General features: G+C 40.5%; 3 protein-coding genes and 1 non-coding gene across 16 annotated transcripts; 1 reads left to right on the forward strand and 3 right to left on the reverse strand.

The window, feature by feature from the left end:
* Positions 1-869: 869 nt before the first annotated feature.
* On the reverse strand, positions 870-7,310 carry LOC112195981 (putative pentatricopeptide repeat-containing protein At5g13230, mitochondrial). 12 transcript variants are annotated; one of them, XM_040519261.1, is made up of 6 exons: positions 4,523-7,310; positions 2,965-3,088; positions 2,376-2,764; positions 1,562-2,272; positions 1,417-1,449; positions 870-1,321 (listed from the first exon to the last, which is right to left on the reverse strand). In XM_040519261.1, the coding sequence occupies exon 1, from the start codon at positions 7,105-7,107 to the stop codon at positions 4,618-4,620; it is 2,490 nt and encodes an 829-aa protein (XP_040375195.1). In that variant the 5' UTR covers positions 7,108-7,310; the 3' UTR covers positions 870-1,321; positions 1,417-1,449; positions 1,562-2,272; positions 2,376-2,764; positions 2,965-3,088; positions 4,523-4,617. The 12 variants fall into 12 exon arrangements, with proteins under 12 accessions (XP_040375195.1, XP_024191998.1, XP_024192002.1 ...); XM_024336230.2 differs by having other exon boundaries at positions 1,417-1,459; XM_040519257.1 differs by having other exon boundaries at positions 871-1,459; positions 1,562-1,671; positions 2,212-2,272.
* Positions 7,311-8,204: 894 nt separating this feature from the next.
* On the reverse strand, positions 8,205-9,271 carry LOC112198014 (40S ribosomal protein S27-2). Its single transcript, XM_024339020.2, has 4 exons — positions 9,125-9,271; positions 8,930-9,031; positions 8,755-8,783; positions 8,205-8,655 (listed from the first exon to the last, which is right to left on the reverse strand). Exons 1-4 carry the CDS (start codon positions 9,125-9,127, stop codon positions 8,529-8,531), a joined length of 261 nt encoding a protein of 86 aa, XP_024194788.1. The 5' UTR covers positions 9,128-9,271; the 3' UTR covers positions 8,205-8,528.
* A 232-nt stretch (positions 9,272-9,503) lies between these two features.
* LOC112201275 lies at positions 9,504-9,594 on the forward strand. The gene has a single exon (XR_002936715.1). It is a non-coding gene; the product is annotated as a small nucleolar RNA SNORD36 (small nucleolar RNA).
* Positions 9,595-12,769: 3,175 nt separating this feature from the next.
* Positions 12,770-14,562, reverse strand: LOC112197750 (protein TIFY 9). Of its 2 annotated transcripts, XM_024338568.2 has the most exons (4): positions 13,974-14,560; positions 13,758-13,875; positions 13,395-13,452; positions 12,770-13,214 (listed from the first exon to the last, which is right to left on the reverse strand). In XM_024338568.2, the coding sequence occupies exons 1-4, from the start codon at positions 14,487-14,489 to the stop codon at positions 13,169-13,171; spliced, it is 738 nt and encodes a 245-aa protein (XP_024194336.1). In that variant the 5' UTR covers positions 14,490-14,560; the 3' UTR covers positions 12,770-13,168. The 2 variants fall into 2 exon arrangements, with proteins under 2 accessions (XP_024194336.1, XP_024194337.1); XM_024338569.2 differs by lacking the exon at positions 13,395-13,452 and having other exon boundaries at positions 13,974-14,562.
* Positions 14,563-19,428: the final 4,866 nt, after the last annotated feature.

The following is a 19,428-nucleotide window of genomic DNA, read 5'->3' on the forward strand; positions in this document are numbered from 1 at the left end:
TGACGTCACAATTAGCACGCTGGTAAACCATCAGACCTGATAAGGATGGCTAGCAAATCACTCTAAAGACAAACCAAATATCTAAGTGTGATGGAGTATTGGTTATTTTCCTTTCAGATATTTTCTTTGGTTTTAATTTGAAAAACGTATAGGAACCCTAAATATATTCCTACCGGAACAGAGAGTTCCAATTTCATTGGGAAAGTTCTGTTTTTTAGTTTGCTGTTTATGGGTGCGTGCATGTTTCTGATCCACCTTTATACTTTTGCCTCCCTCTCCCATGTGAATATATGATCCGAACGTGTTATTTTATACCAAAGGGACACGTTCTGAATAAGACTTCCATGAATTTCTCAATGCCTTCTAAGGCCATATCCCGCATGCACTAGAATTTTCTCTCCCCTCTGTCCAATACTACGTATTTTAAGCCAAAAACAATCCTCATATTCTCTTTGCACATAAGTTTCATCGGCATTGAGCAAAATGCTCAAATTTGAGAAACAATTTTTGGTTACCACCAACATTGGTGACCCTTAACTTTCCTAGTGCTGCAATACCCTAATTGCCAACGATGAATTTGAAGAATGGGAAAAGTACTATTTCCATTTTCATAACTCTTTTTGGCAATTATGTTAAGTGTTTTGCTAATGCTAAGCCTTTACGCATTGGAAAGATTGATGATGAGCCCCTCAAGTCTAGTTGTGAGATGCCAGCTTCCAAAGCAATCACTGTATAAATCTGGGCTCGCGTAAAACTTAAGACATGGCCCATGTATAGGTTTAGGCAATTTTCTATACAGGGAAAACGAGGAACAAACCTCAAAAATCAACATACATGGAAATTTAGGAGGATATCTCTGTATCATCCTTCTCTCAATCTGGTAGGTAACTCACTGTGAACCATCAGAAAACATTTTCTTCATGTTACAACTTATAAATTTATACAGTGTTGCTATCAATATGTAGTCAGATAATCAAAAATTTCAGTATGAGAATACATATTGATAGCATGATGCCGACTACCCAAAACTTCGGTGAAGCTACATGAAGTTTCAATTGTGAGCTGTACAAACTACATTACAGTTTCAGTGCTCTACAGAATCGAATCGAGCAATTCAATGTTCTCATAATAGTTATACAAGTGAGTAACTATTTGTCAAATAATTCATCAATCTCTTCCTCTGAACACGTGGAAGAATTCTGGCAAATTTGTGTGACTTGAATATATAAAGAAAGCTTACCCAAAGCCACACCTGTTACCAAAGAATTGATGCACAAAATCTTCTGAAAGTGTAGCCTTCTATAAGTCAGACCCTCCTTACCTACAAACATTTGACAATTAGAGGGTATATGAAATGAAGTTGCAGTATCAGGACTGTTTTCGGATATGATGATCAGTGACGTCAAACAGAGGCACCTTAATTTACTCTGGGTTTGGCAACAGAACACACTGCTTAATCCTTACAAACGGAAATGGTTATTATCAGTAACATGAACCAGAGAAAATAAATTCACATACACTGGCAAAAGTAGTAATTCTGGAAAAGAAGACAAGAATGTACCAGTTAGTTATTCATTGGGCAACATTGAGATTCTGATCAAAGGGCAATGGAAAAGGAGAAAACAGAGTCTTTCTCCAAGTAATTTTAGATATTTGTTTGGCTTTGCTGATCTGAGAAGCAAGTTGAGTCCATGACATTTAGTGTCGAACAAGGATGCAATGCTACTTGTATCAAACAATTTCCTTGTGAATACACAAAGGCAACATTGTTTAGATGACACCTTGACATGTATATAATTATAAATAGATGATTTATTCTAGGAAATGATCACATTTAATTTCTTTTTTAAGTGGAAGATAAAAATGATTTCTACTATGCAACCTAATTTAGTGCTTCATCTGGAGTTGGATATATAACTAGTAATGAGTCTCAGTGGATCACAAAGAAAACAAAGTCAAATAGAAATTCAACATTAATTGGAATAATTTGAATACTGCTAGTGATAGTGGGGACTTTATAGTTGGTTTGTCAATTCTCTTTTGAAGCAGAGCTATAAACAAGCTCTTTTCAGTAAGATGAACTGTTACTTTCTCAACAGGTAAATTCTCTCAAAGGGAATGCATTTATTTATTTTTGACAATAAAAAAAAATGCAATTTGTTATAGATAAATTTGAGATATGTTTTCTTCTGTGGAAACTCTAAGTTATACCTGATTCATACTTTTCTTTCAAGATAATAAAAATGGCAGCTAAGGTTGACCAATATTCTTCCTGTAAAAAAAAGAAAAAGGAAAAAGGAAGTGAAATCGTGGTTCAGGCTTGCAAAAACAAGTAACCTATCTATGCACCAATTATCCATATACTCAATACTCACTAGTGCAAATACTTGTACGGTAGTCACAAGCTTTGCCAATATAGTCATTTCCCTGGTGAGACATCACTTGGGCAGCAATTAAGATCTAGGCAGCAAACTAGTGGAAGGACATTCATATTATGTGAGGCTTGAAGTGCATGTCAATCGTCGAAACAGAAATACACAAACCAAAGGCTGGAATTTCCACTCCTAGCCTTGAACCTATTTGCAGAAATTTTTGAAGAAAGGAAAATTGTGACTCCTGGTGTTGCTATTTTTAAAGAAAGGCAAATTGTGACTCCTGGTGTTGCTATTTTTGAAGAAAGGCAAATTGTGACTCCTGGTGTTGCTACCATGGAGCAAGTTTCAATAGACTTGCCTAATCCACCATTGTTCTAATCCACTACCACCTACAACACCAAAAGTTGAGACTTGAAAGTCAAAAACTTGAGTAAAATCGTAATTTTGAATGAAAAATAAGTTGAAGTGCCAATACGGAAAACTTTAAGTGCGATATGATGTGTCTAATGTCACAAATGACTAAAACTATGATGTGATACACAGTATATAGCGATATTTGAAGGCAGTTATCATATAGCAAATGACTTACTCCTAGCCTTGAACCTGTTTGCAGAAATTTTTGAAGAAAGGCCAACTTTGACTCCTGGTGTTGCTACCATGGAGCAAGTTTCAATAGACCTGCCTAATCCACCATTGTTCTAATCCACTACCACCTACAACATTATCGAAAAGTTGAGACTTTAAAGTCAAAAACTTAATATTACAATCGTAATTTTGAATGAATAATAAGTTGAAGCGCCAATACGGAAAACTTAAAGTGCGGTTTGATGTGTCTAATGTCAAAAATGACTGAAACTATGATGTAATACACAGTATATAGCAGATATTTGAAGGCAGTTATCATATAGCAAATGACTTACTTGGCTATGATTATCCACTATCAGGTTAAAAAAAAAAAAATAATGAGTGCTTTTGCCTTAAGTCAGTGGATTAACAAGTCTATTAAGCGTGTTCTCCAATATACTTGAGAGGGAAGACCGTAACAAGTGGAGAAAAGAATTCTAGGTTATACCAATGTACTTCCAAAGAAACCATACTATTCATATACAGCATATAGATAGGTAGATTCTAAATACAAATGCATGCATCCTTGCACACAAATGACAGATGCATGTATGCAATATACCAACAATTTTTTCTTAGCAAGATGATGCCGTAACGACCAAAATAAAGTAAAAAAACTTAAAAAATTCCAGGATCAAGTTTCATGCATGATCATCCAAGATTGACTCTGATCCTTGCAGGATCGGGATAAAAAACATGTGCGTGCAATTTACTCGAGCTGCATAGTGACAACGACAGTGACAATGTATGCCGAAAAATTCATGCAACTGGGTGCTGCTAAACTCCCATGATGTGTATGAACTTAAGTTCATACCACAGATTGGTAATGCATGATATCATTTAATCAAATGGCTATGCTATTATTTCACTTGGCCATAATTGGTAAGCTGATCTCTAGGGAAAGTGGATTGCCTTCTTTTTCATTTCATTTTTCTGAACTTACAAAGTGAAAAAAGAAATTTTAATGGAACAAAGAAGTTGCCAAAGTTAAAAAAAAGAAAAGAAAAAAAAAAGTAAAAGAGAACAATTCCGAATTATCAACAAGACAGCATTTAAAAAGATCAGTAGAAATTGTAGTCCACGTTTGCACATTTTGGAGTATGGGGTTTGGGGCCCAGAAGGGTCTTCAATTAGGGAATGTTGGGAAATGCCAATTAGCAATAGAGGTGCAAACTTCATCATGGTTATTCAAAAAGGTTAAACTAGATAATTTATCCCTGCTATCAGGCCAAAAAATATATAAAAAGATAATATATCAGCAAAAGTGTAATGCACTGTTGCAACAAATGTCTTAAGCATGGTGCGTGTGTCAAATTCTACAAACTGGATATTGAGGCAAGAGATTTCATATCAGGTAACTATTAATCCTTCTGTGATTTGTGTTAAATATGGCATCCATTTTTTTATTTCTTCGTTGACTTCTGTGGCTTGGCCAACATTTCAAACAACTACACCTTAATCACTACTCAAACACTAGACACAGTATTATTTGCTCATGTTGCTGGTCATAAATATGGAATTACCTGCGAGAGAATGCATCCCATTCTACTTCTCCATGTTTAGGACAGGAAGACTTCATGAAATCACCTTCCTAGTACCAGATCTTAATAAAAATCAATCACCAGTAATCGTCACAGGAGCAAATGCCACCCTTAAAGTGATGGAACCGATTCATATCTCTAACAATTATTTCACGCTGCACGACCTTTGATATTAACTTCATCGTGGCATGGCAGTCTACACATATCCGAAGATTTTTAATGATACGAATGGGGCTCCCAGATGGAGTTCTAACCAGCGCAAGTGCTAGAGCTAATCTTTCACTGTGTACCCACAAGAGGCGCTCCTTTTCATCATCCTCAACATCAAGCATAACAACATTACAATTGGGAACATGACCTGCCTTCAAGGTTCTCATTTTCAACCATTCCAGCATCCCATTGATCAGTCTCAGATCAGGATGTGAAGTATCACCCACAGTGAAATAATGAACTGTGCCCTGGTTCTCAATCCAACTTAGGCCTGGCTCCTTCTTTACTCCTTTCCTTTTCATGTTTTTTCTAACAGAAGCCACATTATCCCACCTCTTTGCAGTGGCATATAAGTTTGACAACAGCACATGCGTAGCCTCATCTTGGGGATCCATTTCAAGCACATGCTGGGCACAAATCCTTCCAAGCTCAACGTCATTATGGATAACACAGGCTCCGAGCAAAGCACGCCATACCATAGCACTAGGTTCAAATGGGATTTCGCCAATCAACTTCACAGCCTTACCAAGCTGGCCTGATTTCCCTAGTAGCCAGACCATACAAGTATAGTGCTCCATGCATGGTTCAATGTAGTAGTCTTCTACCATAGAATTAAAATAAGCATTTCCTTGGTCTAACAGTCCTGCTTGGCTACATGCCGATAGGACACCAACAAAGGTTAACTTGTTTGGTTTGCAATTTGTTTCCTGCATCATTTCAAAAAGTTTAAGAGCCTCCTTACCAAGACCATGCAAAGAATATCCTGAGATCATTGCATTCCATGAAACTTCATCTCGTTGCTTCAACTTATCGAACACCAAGCGGGCATCTTTGATGCTCCCACACTTGGCATACATGTCTATCAAAGAATTACCAACTACAGTGTCCTCGTGAAATATGGTTTTAATCGTCACTGAATGAATCTGAAGTCCTGGCTCCAACGCTGCTATGCTAGCGGAAGCACGGAGAGCACTAGAGTACGTCACTTCTGTGACCTGCACTTGGCATCTAAGCATATCTGAAAACAAAGTCAACGCCTTCTCCCCATCACCTAACTGGACATAACCAACAATCATTGTGTTCCAAGATACATCATTTCTGTTCGATGATTCCACAAACAGGTCCATTGAGTTCTCTATTTGTCCACATTTAGCATAGAAATCCATGAGGGCATTTAAAACATAGATATCTGAGTCAAGACCAACCTTGACTACTTGACAATGTACTTGCTTCCCCAAAACTAAACTCTCCATGGTTGCACAAGCTTGCAGCACACTAGCATACGTAAACTGATTGGGAGCGACAAAAGCTTGCCTCATCCGACAGAACATGTCCAGCGCCTCTTCACAGTGGTCACTCTGAGCATACCGTGAAACCATGAGAGTCCAAGGAATCACTTCATTTTTAGGCATATCTTGAAATACCCTCCTAGCATCATCAACATCTCCACATGTGGTGTATAAATCGAGCAATGAAATACCAACATATAGATCCTTTTCAAAACATGATTTTATCACACATCCATGAACACACTTGCCGTGATCCAGTGCCTTTAACCTGAGACAGGCCTTAAGCACACCGCTGAAAGTATAATTATTAGGCCTGAATCCAATCACCCTCATTTGACAGAAGAGCTCAACCGCTTCTTCAAAACCGCCATTCTCAGCATAGCACCCTACCATCCCAGACCAAGCTACCATATCCTTACAAACAATCCCATCGAAAACATCCCTAGTAATATCCACGTCGCCGCAAACAGAGTATGCATCAATGAGAGCAGTGCCAACAAAGGCATTGTTTCCATGTCCGAGCTTATAAATACAAGCATGGACAGTCCAAGCTAGCTCAGCCAATCCCATCCTCACAAGCAACTTCAAGACGGTAGTGAAAACAAACGGGTTCAGCTCCTGGCCTTCTCTATGCAACCTACTGAACAACTCTACAGCCTCGACGAAGCGTTGAGACTCCGAAAACCCCTGGATTAACGTGACGAACGAAATGACATTTCTGTGGGGCATTTCGTCGAACACCTTGACTGCATCACTGACTAGACCCGCTTTCACGTACATGTTGGCGAGAATGTTGTAAGCGAACAGGTCCAAGCATCCGCCTTTCTTCACAATATCGCAGTGAAGAGCCGTTCCTGAAGTAAAGTCGCCGGTTTGGATGTGATGCTGGAGTGTAGTTGCGTAGGCGTAAGAGTCGAATTCTGGGTTGGGAAGCTCTGGGTGGCACGTCAAGTGTTGGGTCAATTGGGCAGTGTACCCACATCGTTGAAAGCTTGAGCAAGAGTTGGGTTTGCAATGGGTAGTGAAATTCGCACACTGAAACGTTTTTTGAGAAATCAGTCTGAGCATGGCCACCAAAATCAAAAGCTATATGTTTCGGCAGGAAGGCTAATGTATGTATGCGTCAAATTCAACGGGTGACCTCTTCATGTCCTTATATATATATTTTATCTCGATTATTCTGGTTCTGTTCTCAGTTGATCTACACATGAGGTGGTGCGAGTGCCCTGCATAAGAATTTCTCTTTAATTAAAATGCGTAGATCCTCGTATTTCTCTTTAATTTATCTACACGTAAAATGCGTAGATCGTCGTCGATACTGTAGTAGATTATGTTGTTTCATCATGTCATGTGGCAACATATTTTCTATCCCAAATTTGTTCATTGGTTTTCTTTTTTCGCAGCACTGTACTCGGATTCAATTATCGAAAGAGACTGGATGAACCAACTTTTGCCTAGATGATTTAGAAAACGAAATACTACCGCCTCATGAGACGACAAATGTTGAAATAACAAAGTTGCTAGCATTCCACTTCTTTGGTTGGTTGGAATGTCGGGCGGATTGTCTCGTCTCAAATAAATTGAAATTTGCTTGGCCAATCCGATTATGTATAAATGGCTGGGAATCAGAAGTTGGAAACTCATAAACGAAAAGAAGATGTTGAGGCCGCCATACAACTGGGATTTAGACATGACAAAGGCTGACCATAATAACAATGCCCCAAAATGACCAGATCACCACTAACCACTGCATTTTGAATGTGAAGCCACAATCTTATTTCTACCAAATGATAGTTTCACAATGAGTAACTACAGCTACTAGTACCCAACAATTAACCACCAGCCAAATCAATTGCACAAAACAATTAAGATTTACAAGAACCATGCAGGTACTAGGAGATCCATAATTGGTTCCATGTTCATAGGTCTGTATCAATAACTACTGAATCACCACTCTAGACCTGATTCATTGTACTGAAACCAAATAATCACCAACTACTAAGTATATCCCACAATCAGTGAGAGATTATTTAGACAAGATAATCTGACACTTTGGCAGAAGACAAAGTAAACTAAACCAGACCAAATAGAGCTGGACAATTTACTAAATCATACTTCTAATCGAATTCTAGAGTACAAAAAGGCACAATAAAGAACAGAATAACTGCAATAAGATCATCCACAGGGGATTTAATCATTGATAATAGAGGGCAGACATATCATAGTCAATAACATCTCCAGACCAACAATAACAGTAATAGATAACGTTAACTGCTGAACTTCATTTCAAAGCATATTTCCAACGATACTAACAGAAGAATAATCAATAACATTAACAACTGAACTTCATCTCATAGCATAGCACTCTCATGGCAAATGTGCATAAACTCTCTCTAACAGAAATACACTTTGAAAAAACTAGAAACCCATTACAAAAATGAGAACCATCCTCAAAATCAAGCCTCTTGCAAAAGCAGTATCAGCATGAATCAATCCCCCTTCTTTCTGAAAGAGCAACCCTCAGTGAGTCTGGCACGGCCACCAGTGGGCTGGCACAGCACAGTCTGGCAATTCCCACACACCACAACGGTTTGGGAGTGACTGAACACAGTCGTACTGCACACACAGAAAAAAACTTCGCTTCAGTAAAATCACACGCAAACAGAAACTAACAGCATCAATAAAAATTGAACATTCAAAATTAGCATCACTTACATGTTGAAGCAACCCTGGCACTTAACATCCTGGGCGTGATCAAAACAAAACAAAATTAGCCCCTCCGAAAAATAAAAATCAAATCTTAAAAGAAACAAATCAAAATTTGTCCTTGGGAAAATAAAAATAAAATCTCGAAGAAAACGAAAAAGAGTAATAGGTGGATTTTAGTTACCATGAAGAAAGAGTTGGGGGTCTGCACGAGTCGCTTGAGCTTGTGCTTCCTCTTCTCGAGCTCAGCCGGTGGGTTAAGCAAATCGATATCGTTCTGAAGCACCTGTATTTCAAAACCACGAAAAATCAGCACCCCATTTAAACTGAAACCGGTTCAGATCGGAAAAAAGGGTCTTCAAATATTCGCTGTGCTCACCATCTTGAACAAATCGCTGTTTGCTTATCAGCGAAGGGGCGGCAGGAGCTTCAGAAACCCTAAAACAACAGAGCAAGAGGAAGAGGCAAGAATGAGGAAGAGGGTTCTTATATGAATAGAGCCGAGAGATGTGGACCGTTCGATCACTCAAGGACATTCTCGTCATTTCAGTCTAAATATAATCAAACGACGCCGTTTGGAAATGTTAGGGTTCGGGTTTATCCTTCTATATAAGCCGTGTTACGGGTGCTTCCTGCCTCCAGTCTCCGCCTCTGTATCGAGTGTTCTAGTCTGTTCCCATTTTATTCCAGATTTTTGTGCCTCTAAAAGCTTCAATTTTTTTTCGTATTTTTGTTAGATTTGGTGAAGAAGAGTGAGAGAGCAAATGATGAGAAACATTTGGAAATGAAAACTGAATGGTGAATAACCATGAAGCTTCCAAAATTCGAGCTTTTTAAAACTGATGCTCTGCTCTGTTTTCGCTCACTTTAAGTAATCATGGGTTTTGTTCAGTTTGTATAAATTCCAGGTTGTTTTTCTGGGTTTTGACATGAAATTAGGTCTGGGTGTTTTGGTTATTGCCTTGAGAGAACCGAGCGAAGTAGCGTAAGTGTCGCTCGTGTTCCGTTGCGGGCATAAAGAAACCTAATTTCTTTCTGGATTGTAAGAAGAAGGTTGTTGTATTCTCTTCTACAATGAAAGAAAGATCTTATACATATCTAATATCTGGCAATCTAACGTGTGTTTTGTGGGACTAAAATTGGCCGATCCAAATGGGTTCTTGCTCGTTTGATATCTGATTATGGGGGCAGACTCACTAAATGGGTCTGTCTCAAGGTTACCATGTGCGGATGAACGAACCTAGAGAATGAAACAAACTAGAGTTCTGGGTTCGCACAAACGTTGCTAAACGAAATATTAAGCCCACTTCAGTTTATCCAGAGTGATGATGTTTAAAGGCCCACGATCTCCTGCTTAAACTTTCAAATAAAATTTGTAAGATGTTTAGACAGCAACAGGGTTTCAGGAGAGGATTGTTACTCACAATACATTTCGGTTTGATTTCCAGGACAGATGTATTCCGAGACAGATTAGGTAAATAAGTTAAAATTTGAATATAATTTTGTTTGTAGAAATTCTCAGTAAGTTTCTCAGGATGAAGATATTTAATCACGTGTTTCATGAAATGGTACCCCTCCCCAGTCCCCACTAACATTAAATCAGTCCGCTATCTGTGAATTAATCCGGCACCTAACAAAGGGCACGATTCACACGAGTCTTGTTGCTCTGTCGACGGATGAATCTAAAAGAACGTTCAGGCCTTTCAAATCTCATATGTACCCAAGTTTGGAGAGAACACTCGGGAGGTAAAACCATCGAGTGGGTCATCATGGTTAGAATGTTAGACTATCTAGTAGATCTTGTGATTTTATTATCGGATGCAGGAAGTTTATTGAGATATGCTGATTTGACTATTTTGTTATAAATAGGTCCGTTTTATTGTCGGATGCCGGAAGTCTATTGAGATATGTTAATTTGACTTTTATGTTATAAGAGTATTTCCAACAGACTAGTTAAATTCAAATTTTAGCTATATATAACTATTTTTAAAACAAAATTCAACTCCAACAGACTAGCTATTGCTAAGTTAAATTTAGCTTTTGCTAAATTAGCTAGTTAAATTTAGCTTTTGCTAAATTAGCTAGCTATATTTAGCTAGAGAATCATGCATAGCTAAAACAAAAGTTATATTCATCTCTCCTCTTTTGTCCACATGTCAGTTTGTGATTGGATAAAATATAGTATATTATTTATAAATAGCTACGCAGGAGCAACATTGTTAAATTAATAGCTATATTTCGCAATTTTAGCTATATTTAACTACAAAATAATTCCTACTATTTGAGATGCTCTAAGTAGGTCCGTTAAATCATGATTAGCAAAATAAATTACTTGATTTGTTGATCATGTAGCATATTATGACAGGCCTAATCCAAAGCAAGCAAGTCAACCGCTGTAAGCCTCTTTATGATTGCTTGAACTTGGTATTGGAATTGAACAAAACATGAGATTTCAAACATCACGTTCCCTAAAATCCCTTCAAAAGTTCTTGGGCCCATACCCACTTGCTACGAGGACTCCTGGGCCTCTCTCTAATGGGTCGCCACCCATGCGAACGGAACCAGGCCGGATCAATGGCTAAACGAGTACGCCGACTTGAACCGCGTCTTCGTCGGTGGCGATAGCACGGGAGGGACCGACAATGAGATGTGGCTTTACATAAACAAGGAGAATGGAAGGTTGCAGGATAGGAGGTCGGTTCAGGTGTGAGAAGGTGTTGGTGTTTGGTGGCGGAGAAAAACCATTTGAATGGAGTGGGGAGGAGATATGTGGAGGAGCTGAGGAAGGAAGAGTCGGGGATCGGGGGCTTAGGGTTGTGAGGAGCGGAAGAGGCGGTGGTTTGGTGGTTTTGAGAGTTGTAGGTGTATTGAACTTGGAAGGCTGAGGCTGAGCTTTCGAGTTCGATTTCCAAGATGAAGCGGTGGAAGAAGAAGAATTGGGTTTCTTTCTAGGAGCCATGAATTGGAAGCAGGATTTGAAAGGAGGAAACCCTAATTAAACCCCCAAATTTGAAGTGGATTAGAAGAGATAAGATTGGGGAAAGAAGGAGAGAGATTGATGAGTCTTGTTCGAATGAAGTGGAATGGGTTGTGGTGGAATTAGAAGTGGGATTGAGTTTGATGCGTGTGGATTTGGAAGGTGGAGGAGATGCGGTGGTCGCCGGAGAGTTTTCTGGGTTTGGGTGTGTGGAGAGAGAGAGTCAGAGAGAGAAGATTTTTTTTTGGGACCAAAAAGAAGAGTCAGAGTGAGAGAGTACTAAATTACCCCTTGATAAATGAAAAATGACATACAGTTAACGGCGTCATTAACGTCGTGTATGAATAGCGGGTCGGATTTAAGATTTCGTATACCAAAATAATCGATTTAGAAGTTTATGTATAAAAATTATTAGTGGTCTTTATTTGGTGTACTGTTTGTGAAATTTTCCCTATTTTAAAATAAGGGCTTATTATGAATTTAATAGTTTGATGAGTTATGGGTTGAATATTATAAATTTAAATTAAACATTCATCAAACCATTGATTTAAAAATTATCATAAATTCCTCATTTCAAAAGTTCTCGCTAGAAACTCATCTTTATTTTAATAGCCGTCGATGAATTATGGTGATCTAAAAGACTAGCTTAAGACGACTTTCTAATATGTAGATGGCCTTTATAAGAGAAAGGAATTGGAAATTCAAAGAAAATGTGACTAAATTGGAGGACCCTAGAAGATCTGGTCAAGATAAAGGCCGGGTGGAGGTGTGGTGGTGGGGGAGTCTCAAAATTGAAAATTTTGAAAATTATGCCTTGGTTTTAGTAAATTTTCAGGGAGAAAGAAGACTTTTACCCTTTAAAAAGAGCTGCCCCATTCATCACGACTAACAAATACCAGATTGAAAACAACAATCGGGATATGACTTCCAAGCCAACAACACACGTTTCTAAATTTCAAGCCAATGGTCAGAATGACATAGTTCCACGAAACTCGATAGTATTAAACAACAGTACAGTTAGGTCGCAAAGAAAATGCCACATGTGAGTAGGTGCTAATACTGATAATCTATAAAGAATTGAAATCATATATATATATATATATATATATATAATGCTTACACATTATGCCATTAATCAAAGAATGGTCGCATAAAGGAAAGTGGGAGGAAGGAGACGAGTCGACATAGAGAATAATACTACGGCCAAAAGCAAAGCAAAAGCCCCCCCCTAACTAAAACGTGAAAAAGCCTTTGTACAGCATTCACGTCAAAAACAAGACTATAGCCAAGGGGGGAAAACACTCTTTTCTTTTAGCCCCATTCATAATTCAAGCAAAAACATAAAATGCTAAGTACTACTACCCTCGCCTCCTTCTTTCTAATTAGATTTCTAAAGTCTTGTAACTTTTTTCAGGTCGCGAAACGCGTTTGGCGTGGCCTAGACTCCTAGTAGTTGGTGGTGTGACAACCATATGGGGACACCGTGTTCAACCTGCAATCATATCAAATCAAACATAACGCGTTAGTTAGCTATCATAGGGTCACATGCTCATCATCTCTCTCCAAAGTTAGGTTAATTACAGTAGTGTTACTGTTGACCCAGACTTGGTGTTAGAATTGAAGCAACATAGTATGTCTAGGAAGCAATGAATTCGTGTGTGGCCGGGTTTACCTCTGTTTACGCTTCTCCAAAAATCTTTGGAGTGATTTTGCACGAGCAATTGGCAGTTCTGAAACATAATAATGAAAACACAATTTACGCAAAAACGAAATAAAATGTGTCCGATGTGTTATGTCCGGATTACCCATATTTATCTATATATATAATCACACAAAAATTAATAAAAATCTTATTGACCAGTTTACCAACACTGTTTTAACGTGCACGGTCTTAACTGCAACCAAAACTACTTTTACCGTATTTGAATTCAATACTAGGTGTAGTATTCTCAACGAAATATAATTCCTTAAAAGTTAAGAGTAAAAAAAGAAATCTAACATGCATGTAAATGCAAAGTGAAATTACAGAACCTACCTTCATTGAGAGGATCCTCAACATTCACCAGCTGTTGTTGTTTTGGATCCAGTGGTTGATCTGCAGCTCCAGCAGCTTTGAATTTCTCTTCCATGGCAAGCTTCACTATGCTCTCAAACTAAGCAAAGCAAACAATTGTAATGGTAATTAGTAACTATGTATTGGAACCTATAAAATTTCCCAATAACACAAAGCAATCTAAGAAAAAGAACCAACCTTGTCCGGAGTGACGTCGAAAACAGAGACGCTTCCGCCGTAGAAAATCGTCATAGGCTTTGCTTTTGGTTTTTGAGGGGAATTCTCCGGAGCCGCAGCCACGGATTTCCTGGCCTCAATCACGGATTTCAGAACTTCGGAACTGAGAAGATTAGGAATCACTTCTCGGGCCTGGATTCCTCGGAAGCTTCTTCCGCGTTCGAGGAACTTCTGGAACGGAGATTTGGGCAAGGCAGTAGAGAAGGTGTCACCACCACCACCACGCTGCTGGTTGTGGTGGTGCTGATCCATAATCGTCGTCGTCCCGACTCCCAAGAAATCGAGCTCGACGGTTGCCGCGGCCGGTGTGTACATGTTTGGTTGTTGACTTGTTTTCGGCTTCGGTTTGAGTTTGTTTGTGAAATGAAGAATGGTGAGAAGCTCAGAGCGTCTTAAATGGCGAGGCGGGAAGAAACTGTTGTGTGGGGCTCTAAAGTGGTGTGAGGAACGAGAATTTAAAGGGAGCACGAGTTTCATGGGAGGTGGAGAGAGAGAGAGAGGACTGTGTTTGTCTCAGTCTTTTTAGGGCTTTATGGCACACGTCTTCCACGAGGAGGAAACAGAAATTACAGAAACAGGGAAACTGGTCCATACATGCACATAGCTCTTGTTTTTTTTTTTTTTTAAAGGAGCTGTTGTTTTTCTTATGCTCATAGAATTTGTCATAAGAAATGTCATAGGCTGTGCCCTTTTTTGCAGTACCTTGACCGTGCTTTTAATTTTGACTAGTTTTAAATAAACATTTCTAATTACTCAATAGTCAATACATCACTTATTTAATTTCTTATCCTAAATATTTTACTAAAAATACAACCCAAAAATATTCAAACTATCTTCAATTCTCATAAACCAACATTCATTATCAATCACTCAAACAAATCCAAGATTATGGCAGCACCATAATCAATCGACCTTGTGTCCAAGATCAAGACAGTGTCAGACAACATAATTGAAGACCTTGATGGGATTAGAACTTTTTTTTTTTTCCTCAATGAGTAGAAATAGGATTAGATAAAAGGACATAGATTATTTTCATGCTAGAGGTGAATAATGATGTCATATTCATCTTCTTCTTTTTTTCCTCAATGAGTAGAAATAGGATTAGATAAAAGGACATAGATTATTTTCATGCTAGAGGTGAATAATGATGTCATATTCATCTTATTTTAAGAATTGAATAACAATTCAAGTGAATAATGATTTACATCTTAAATAAATTATTTAGCTTCTCTAACTCATGATTGCAGGTGTATTAATTGAATAATTATTTCATGTTCATTTTTACTTAGACATATACAAATATAGCTAGATGATTATGATGGTAATGTTGATGTGTGCAAGCTTAGGGTTAGGAAAAACAAACAAAGAGATATATAGAAGAGACAACATAATTCATTTAAATTTTTTTCTTCTATCAATCTAATATAGATGTGTCTTTTGGTCATTTTCTCTACCCATAAATTTTTATTTGAAATGGAAAAAATCGGGATGTGTATATAAAATTTTCTTTAATTTCTTTTTCAGGAATGAGATAACAAGTCTCATCTATTACATATGTCAAAAAAAAAAAAAAAAACGCCGCGCTCTCTCTATCTTTTCTAGGGTTGGGGTTTTTGCGTTATGTGCAATTTTCAACTGCCTCATCATGAGTTCCGTTGATGCTATAGCTGCCCGACTCACCTTCTCTCTTGCTCTGGGTAGAGGGAAAGACGAAGGTAGATCTTCGTCCGTCGCAAGGCAAGGGATTGTGACAATTTGAAGTTTTTATGGTTGGGAAACTCCTCACTGCCAAGGAGTTCAAAGTACGCTCCTTCCTAGATATGTTTCAATATGCATGGAGGGTCAATGGGACATTGCAAGTCGAAGAGGCTGAAGGAGGTAGGGTTTTGTTTACTTTTTCTGATCCTGTAGACTGGGCTAGGGTTTGGAGGGGTGCGCCATGGGGGTTTAACCGTGCTCCTGTGGTTTTGGCTGAATATGATGGGGTTATTCCGATTGAGAAGGTATCGCTGGTGAAGTCATCTTATTGGATCACGTTGCAAGGTTTTCCACCTGCTTTCAAATCCGAAAGGGTGATGACGATGATTGGGTATACCTTGGGGGACTTTCAGGAGATTGATAAGCAGGGAAAGAAAGTTGGTAAGTATCTTATCCGGGTTGAGATTCCTTTGATCTGGCCAATACCCTTTCAGCGATGGTATTGGGTGGAGGATACGGTCAAGTTCTTGTGCAAGTTTAAGTTTAATAAGTTGTTTGGAAGGTGTGGGGTGTGTGGCTTGGTCACATACAGGTTGGCTTGCCCTGCTCGGGGTCGGCATTGAATGAGGAAGATGTTGATGCAGAGCGTACGGTGCTGGGGGACATCGGCGGCGGTGCAGGCCGGTGCCATGCAGGTTAGGGTTGGCGGCCTGGGTACGGGGTCGGGCCCTGAAGGTTGCAGCCATGATGCTACTTTCACTCCTAGGGTTTCATTCAATGGGCATAACTTGATCTTCAAAACTCAACTCCCAAGGACGATCACAGAGCAGCTTTTGTGCAACCCTACTTACTTGGTGCAAAAACCATGTCATAAGGTAAGCATTAGAGAGATTGGAGATTCTGACCGTATGGTGGAAACTATGACAGGCAAGCGTCGATCTAAGGTTGAGGCTGAGCTAACCATCTCTCCAAAAAAACTGAAATTGAGCTTGACAATGGGTAAAAAAATCCTAGAACCTGTAGATATGGGTTTGGTTGCAATGCCACAAAATTATCAAGGCATGGTGAAGAAGAAGAGAGGAAGGCCGATGGGTAGCAAAAACAAACTCCCACCTGGAACTGTTGAAAAGAAGAAGGCTGTGAAGGTAGATGGTGCAGGGAAGCAAAAGTCTGCCAAGAAGAGCCTGTTGACCAATCTAAATGGTGCAAATGCTACTGCAAGCTCTAATCCAAAAGGAAAGGAGCTAGTTGTGGCATAGTCTCTATTTTTTTTTTCAGGGTTTCAAGCCTATGTGAGTTGGGAGAGCTTCCATAAGTTTTCTACGACTATTAACGTTAGTGATTGAGCGGGATCTCTAGTTAGCTATAAATAAAGAAAGAGAGAGAGAGAGAGTGACACAAGATGTATAGTGGTTCGCCTCCGCATGAGCGGGAGACTACGTCCACTTGAATGTTTAACTATGTGTGTTGAGCCTTGCGGCCTAACATGATTACAAAGTGTGTTGTAATGAATGTGTTGAGTTGTGGGAGGAGGCATTCCTTTATAGATGAAGGAATGCCTCTCATTTACTTGTTCTTCGATGTGGGACAAGCAAAGTTACTATTCTAGTCTATTTAACATGTAGAAAGCTATGTTGTGGTGGCATCTTGGCAAGGGCGGAAAGGTGGCTTCCCGACGTCGGATTTGCGACTTCCGGATACCGCCGCGTAGCCTGAACATAGGGCTACACGATGCATGTCTCGGTTGGGCCTTGCCATGTCTTGTGGATGTCCCAAAGTAGGTGTTACTTATGCTTGGTGATGTAGTAAATACTCCATATTATTGGAGGTATGTACAAGTCCCCGAAGTCCCCGAGTAAGAGTAGCTTCTTGGTTGGGGAGTTCAAATCATGAAGTCATCAAGCATAGGTAATATCCGAGAGGCGCACGGCCCCTACAAGTCCCCGAGCTCCGCAAGCAAGAAGGAACTCGCTATCCTGTATCACAAAAGACAAAAATTCGTATATGGAGTTACATCGGAGGTGCACGAAAGGATGAAGTGCATGAGATAACGGGGCGTCGCCCTTCCTCATGGAGGGACCATATGTAAGACCATATGTTAGGAAACGTGAAAAAGTGTGGTGCCCGGAGACTAGACCACATGTATGAAGCATTGAGAACCAAGAGCGTAATTAAAGCATGTTGGATAAGTGTAGCGAGTTAGGTGTTCGAGCAAGTTAGGTGTAGGCGCTATATGAGCGTGCGGGGCGTAGCCCAAGCGAGTCGCGGCCATGCTTTGATACCTAAGCGAGTCATAACCGTTTCGCAAGCATTTATCCGAGCATGTTTAATTGAGCTATAAGTGTCACAAGGTTCTAGATGAATGTCACATGAAAGTGAAATTGAAGCATGTATGTGTGCAGCATGAACTTGTAGGAAAGTTGCTAATAACATATTGTAGACATGCTTAAAGGTATAGAGACATGTATAGTCATAGCATCGGTGGTAGCTCAAAGTGCAAGAGCGTAAGAGATAAGAAAATGCGACTTATCTGGCGGATGCGGCGTTTTCAAGCATGCAGCAACTCGTAATGGAGGTGGAATGATTGAAGAAAAGAGCTCAAGGTTCGGTGCTGACCAAAGTCAACAGTCAACATTGACCAAAGTCAACAGGAAGCATTGACCAGGTCAACGCCAACCATATATTCAGAACGAGCGCAGCGAGCTAGCGGAGGATTGTAGCGAGCTAGCAAAGAGGCCAAGCGGAGCTGCCTTTGCTCGCCGGAGTCTTGGTGGGCGGAGGTTTGCCGCTGGTGCTCAAGAGTGGCGAAGTCGGGCGGAACGGATCCTCTGGCCATGGCTGCTGGCATAGCGAAGGTGAAGCGCAGCGGGGGAATCTGGTCCAGTGGGCGGTGGTGTGCCGCCGGTGATTTCCAGCGGGGGAGCCTGGTCCAGTGGGCGGCGGTGTGCCGCCGCTGGGCATAGCTAGCTGTGGTGTTCCGCTTATGAAGATTGGTGGAGGTGGAGCTGCAAGCTCAAGGTTCGGCGGCGCTGCTGGATGTAGAAGGGCGAAGGTGATGCTACCATGACCGGAGTCGCCGCGGAGAGTCGCCGGACTTGAGGTGTTGCCAGCGGAGGTAGCGCAGGTGGGCGGAACGTCGAGGTGGGCAGAACCCGGAGCTCAGCGGGTATTCGCAGCAGGCCTGAGTGCAGCGGGGAATGGGCTCTGTCGCTGACGGAGTTCGGCGGAACTCGGAGCTGGCGAAGGATCCGATCTCGGCGGAGGATCCGAGCGCGGCGGAGCCTGGAGCTGGCGGAGGTGGTTTGGCCAAGAAGTAGCTGCCAGGGAGAAGGGTCGCTGAAGAAGTGTGGCGGTGGAGCCTTGCCGGTGGTGAATTGGGTGGAAGAAGCCATGTCCGGCGGTGATATGCAGAGCTGCAGAGGGAGACTAGCAGGGGTAAGCTAGCGGAGCTGCAGGGGCTGGGTGCTTGACTGGCGGAGCAGAGGATGCAGCGAAGAAGGAAGGAGAGTTGGCGGAGCAATTGTCTGGCGGGAAATTTAAGAACTGGATGGGTGCCCAGAAAAGCCTTCTGGGTGTCCAGAGCAAATTTGCAGCCACCCTTTTTTTTTTTTTTTTTTTTTTTTTGAGTTGAGTTGGGCGTTGACCAAGCCTTGATGTGCGTTGACCTGCTCCGCTGGGCGTTGACCGACCCCGCTGGGCGTTGACCAACCCCGCCGGG

This window comes from Rosa chinensis, chromosome 4 (assembly GCF_002994745.2).
Source record: "Rosa chinensis cultivar Old Blush chromosome 4, RchiOBHm-V2, whole genome shotgun sequence".
Lineage (NCBI taxonomy): Eukaryota > Viridiplantae > Streptophyta > Magnoliopsida > Rosales > Rosaceae > Rosa > Rosa chinensis.

Coding starts and splice junctions, on each gene's coding strand:
- LOC112197750 (XM_024338568.2), bottom strand. CDS start 14,489: ATGAAACTCGTGCTCCCTTTAAATTCTCGTTCCTCACACCACTTTAGA. Junction 13,876..13,973: donor TCGACGTCACTCCGGACAAG/GTTGGTTCTTTT, acceptor TGCTTTGCTTAG/TTTGAGAGCATAGTGAAGCT. Junction 13,453..13,757: donor TGAGGATCCTCTCAATGAAG/GTAGGTTCTGTA, acceptor ATTATGTTTCAG/AACTGCCAATTGCTCGTGCA.
- LOC112195981 (XM_024336234.2), bottom strand. CDS start 7,107: ATGCTCAGACTGATTTCTCAAAAAACGTTTCAGTGTGCGAATTTCACT.
- LOC112198014 (XM_024339020.2), bottom strand. Junction 8,784..8,929: donor CCCCCAACTCTTTCTTCATG/GTAACTAAAATC, acceptor GATCACGCCCAG/GATGTTAAGTGCCAGGGTTG. Junction 8,656..8,754: donor TGCCAGGGTTGCTTCAACAT/GTAAGTGATGCT, acceptor CTGTGTGTGCAG/TACGACTGTGTTCAGTCACT.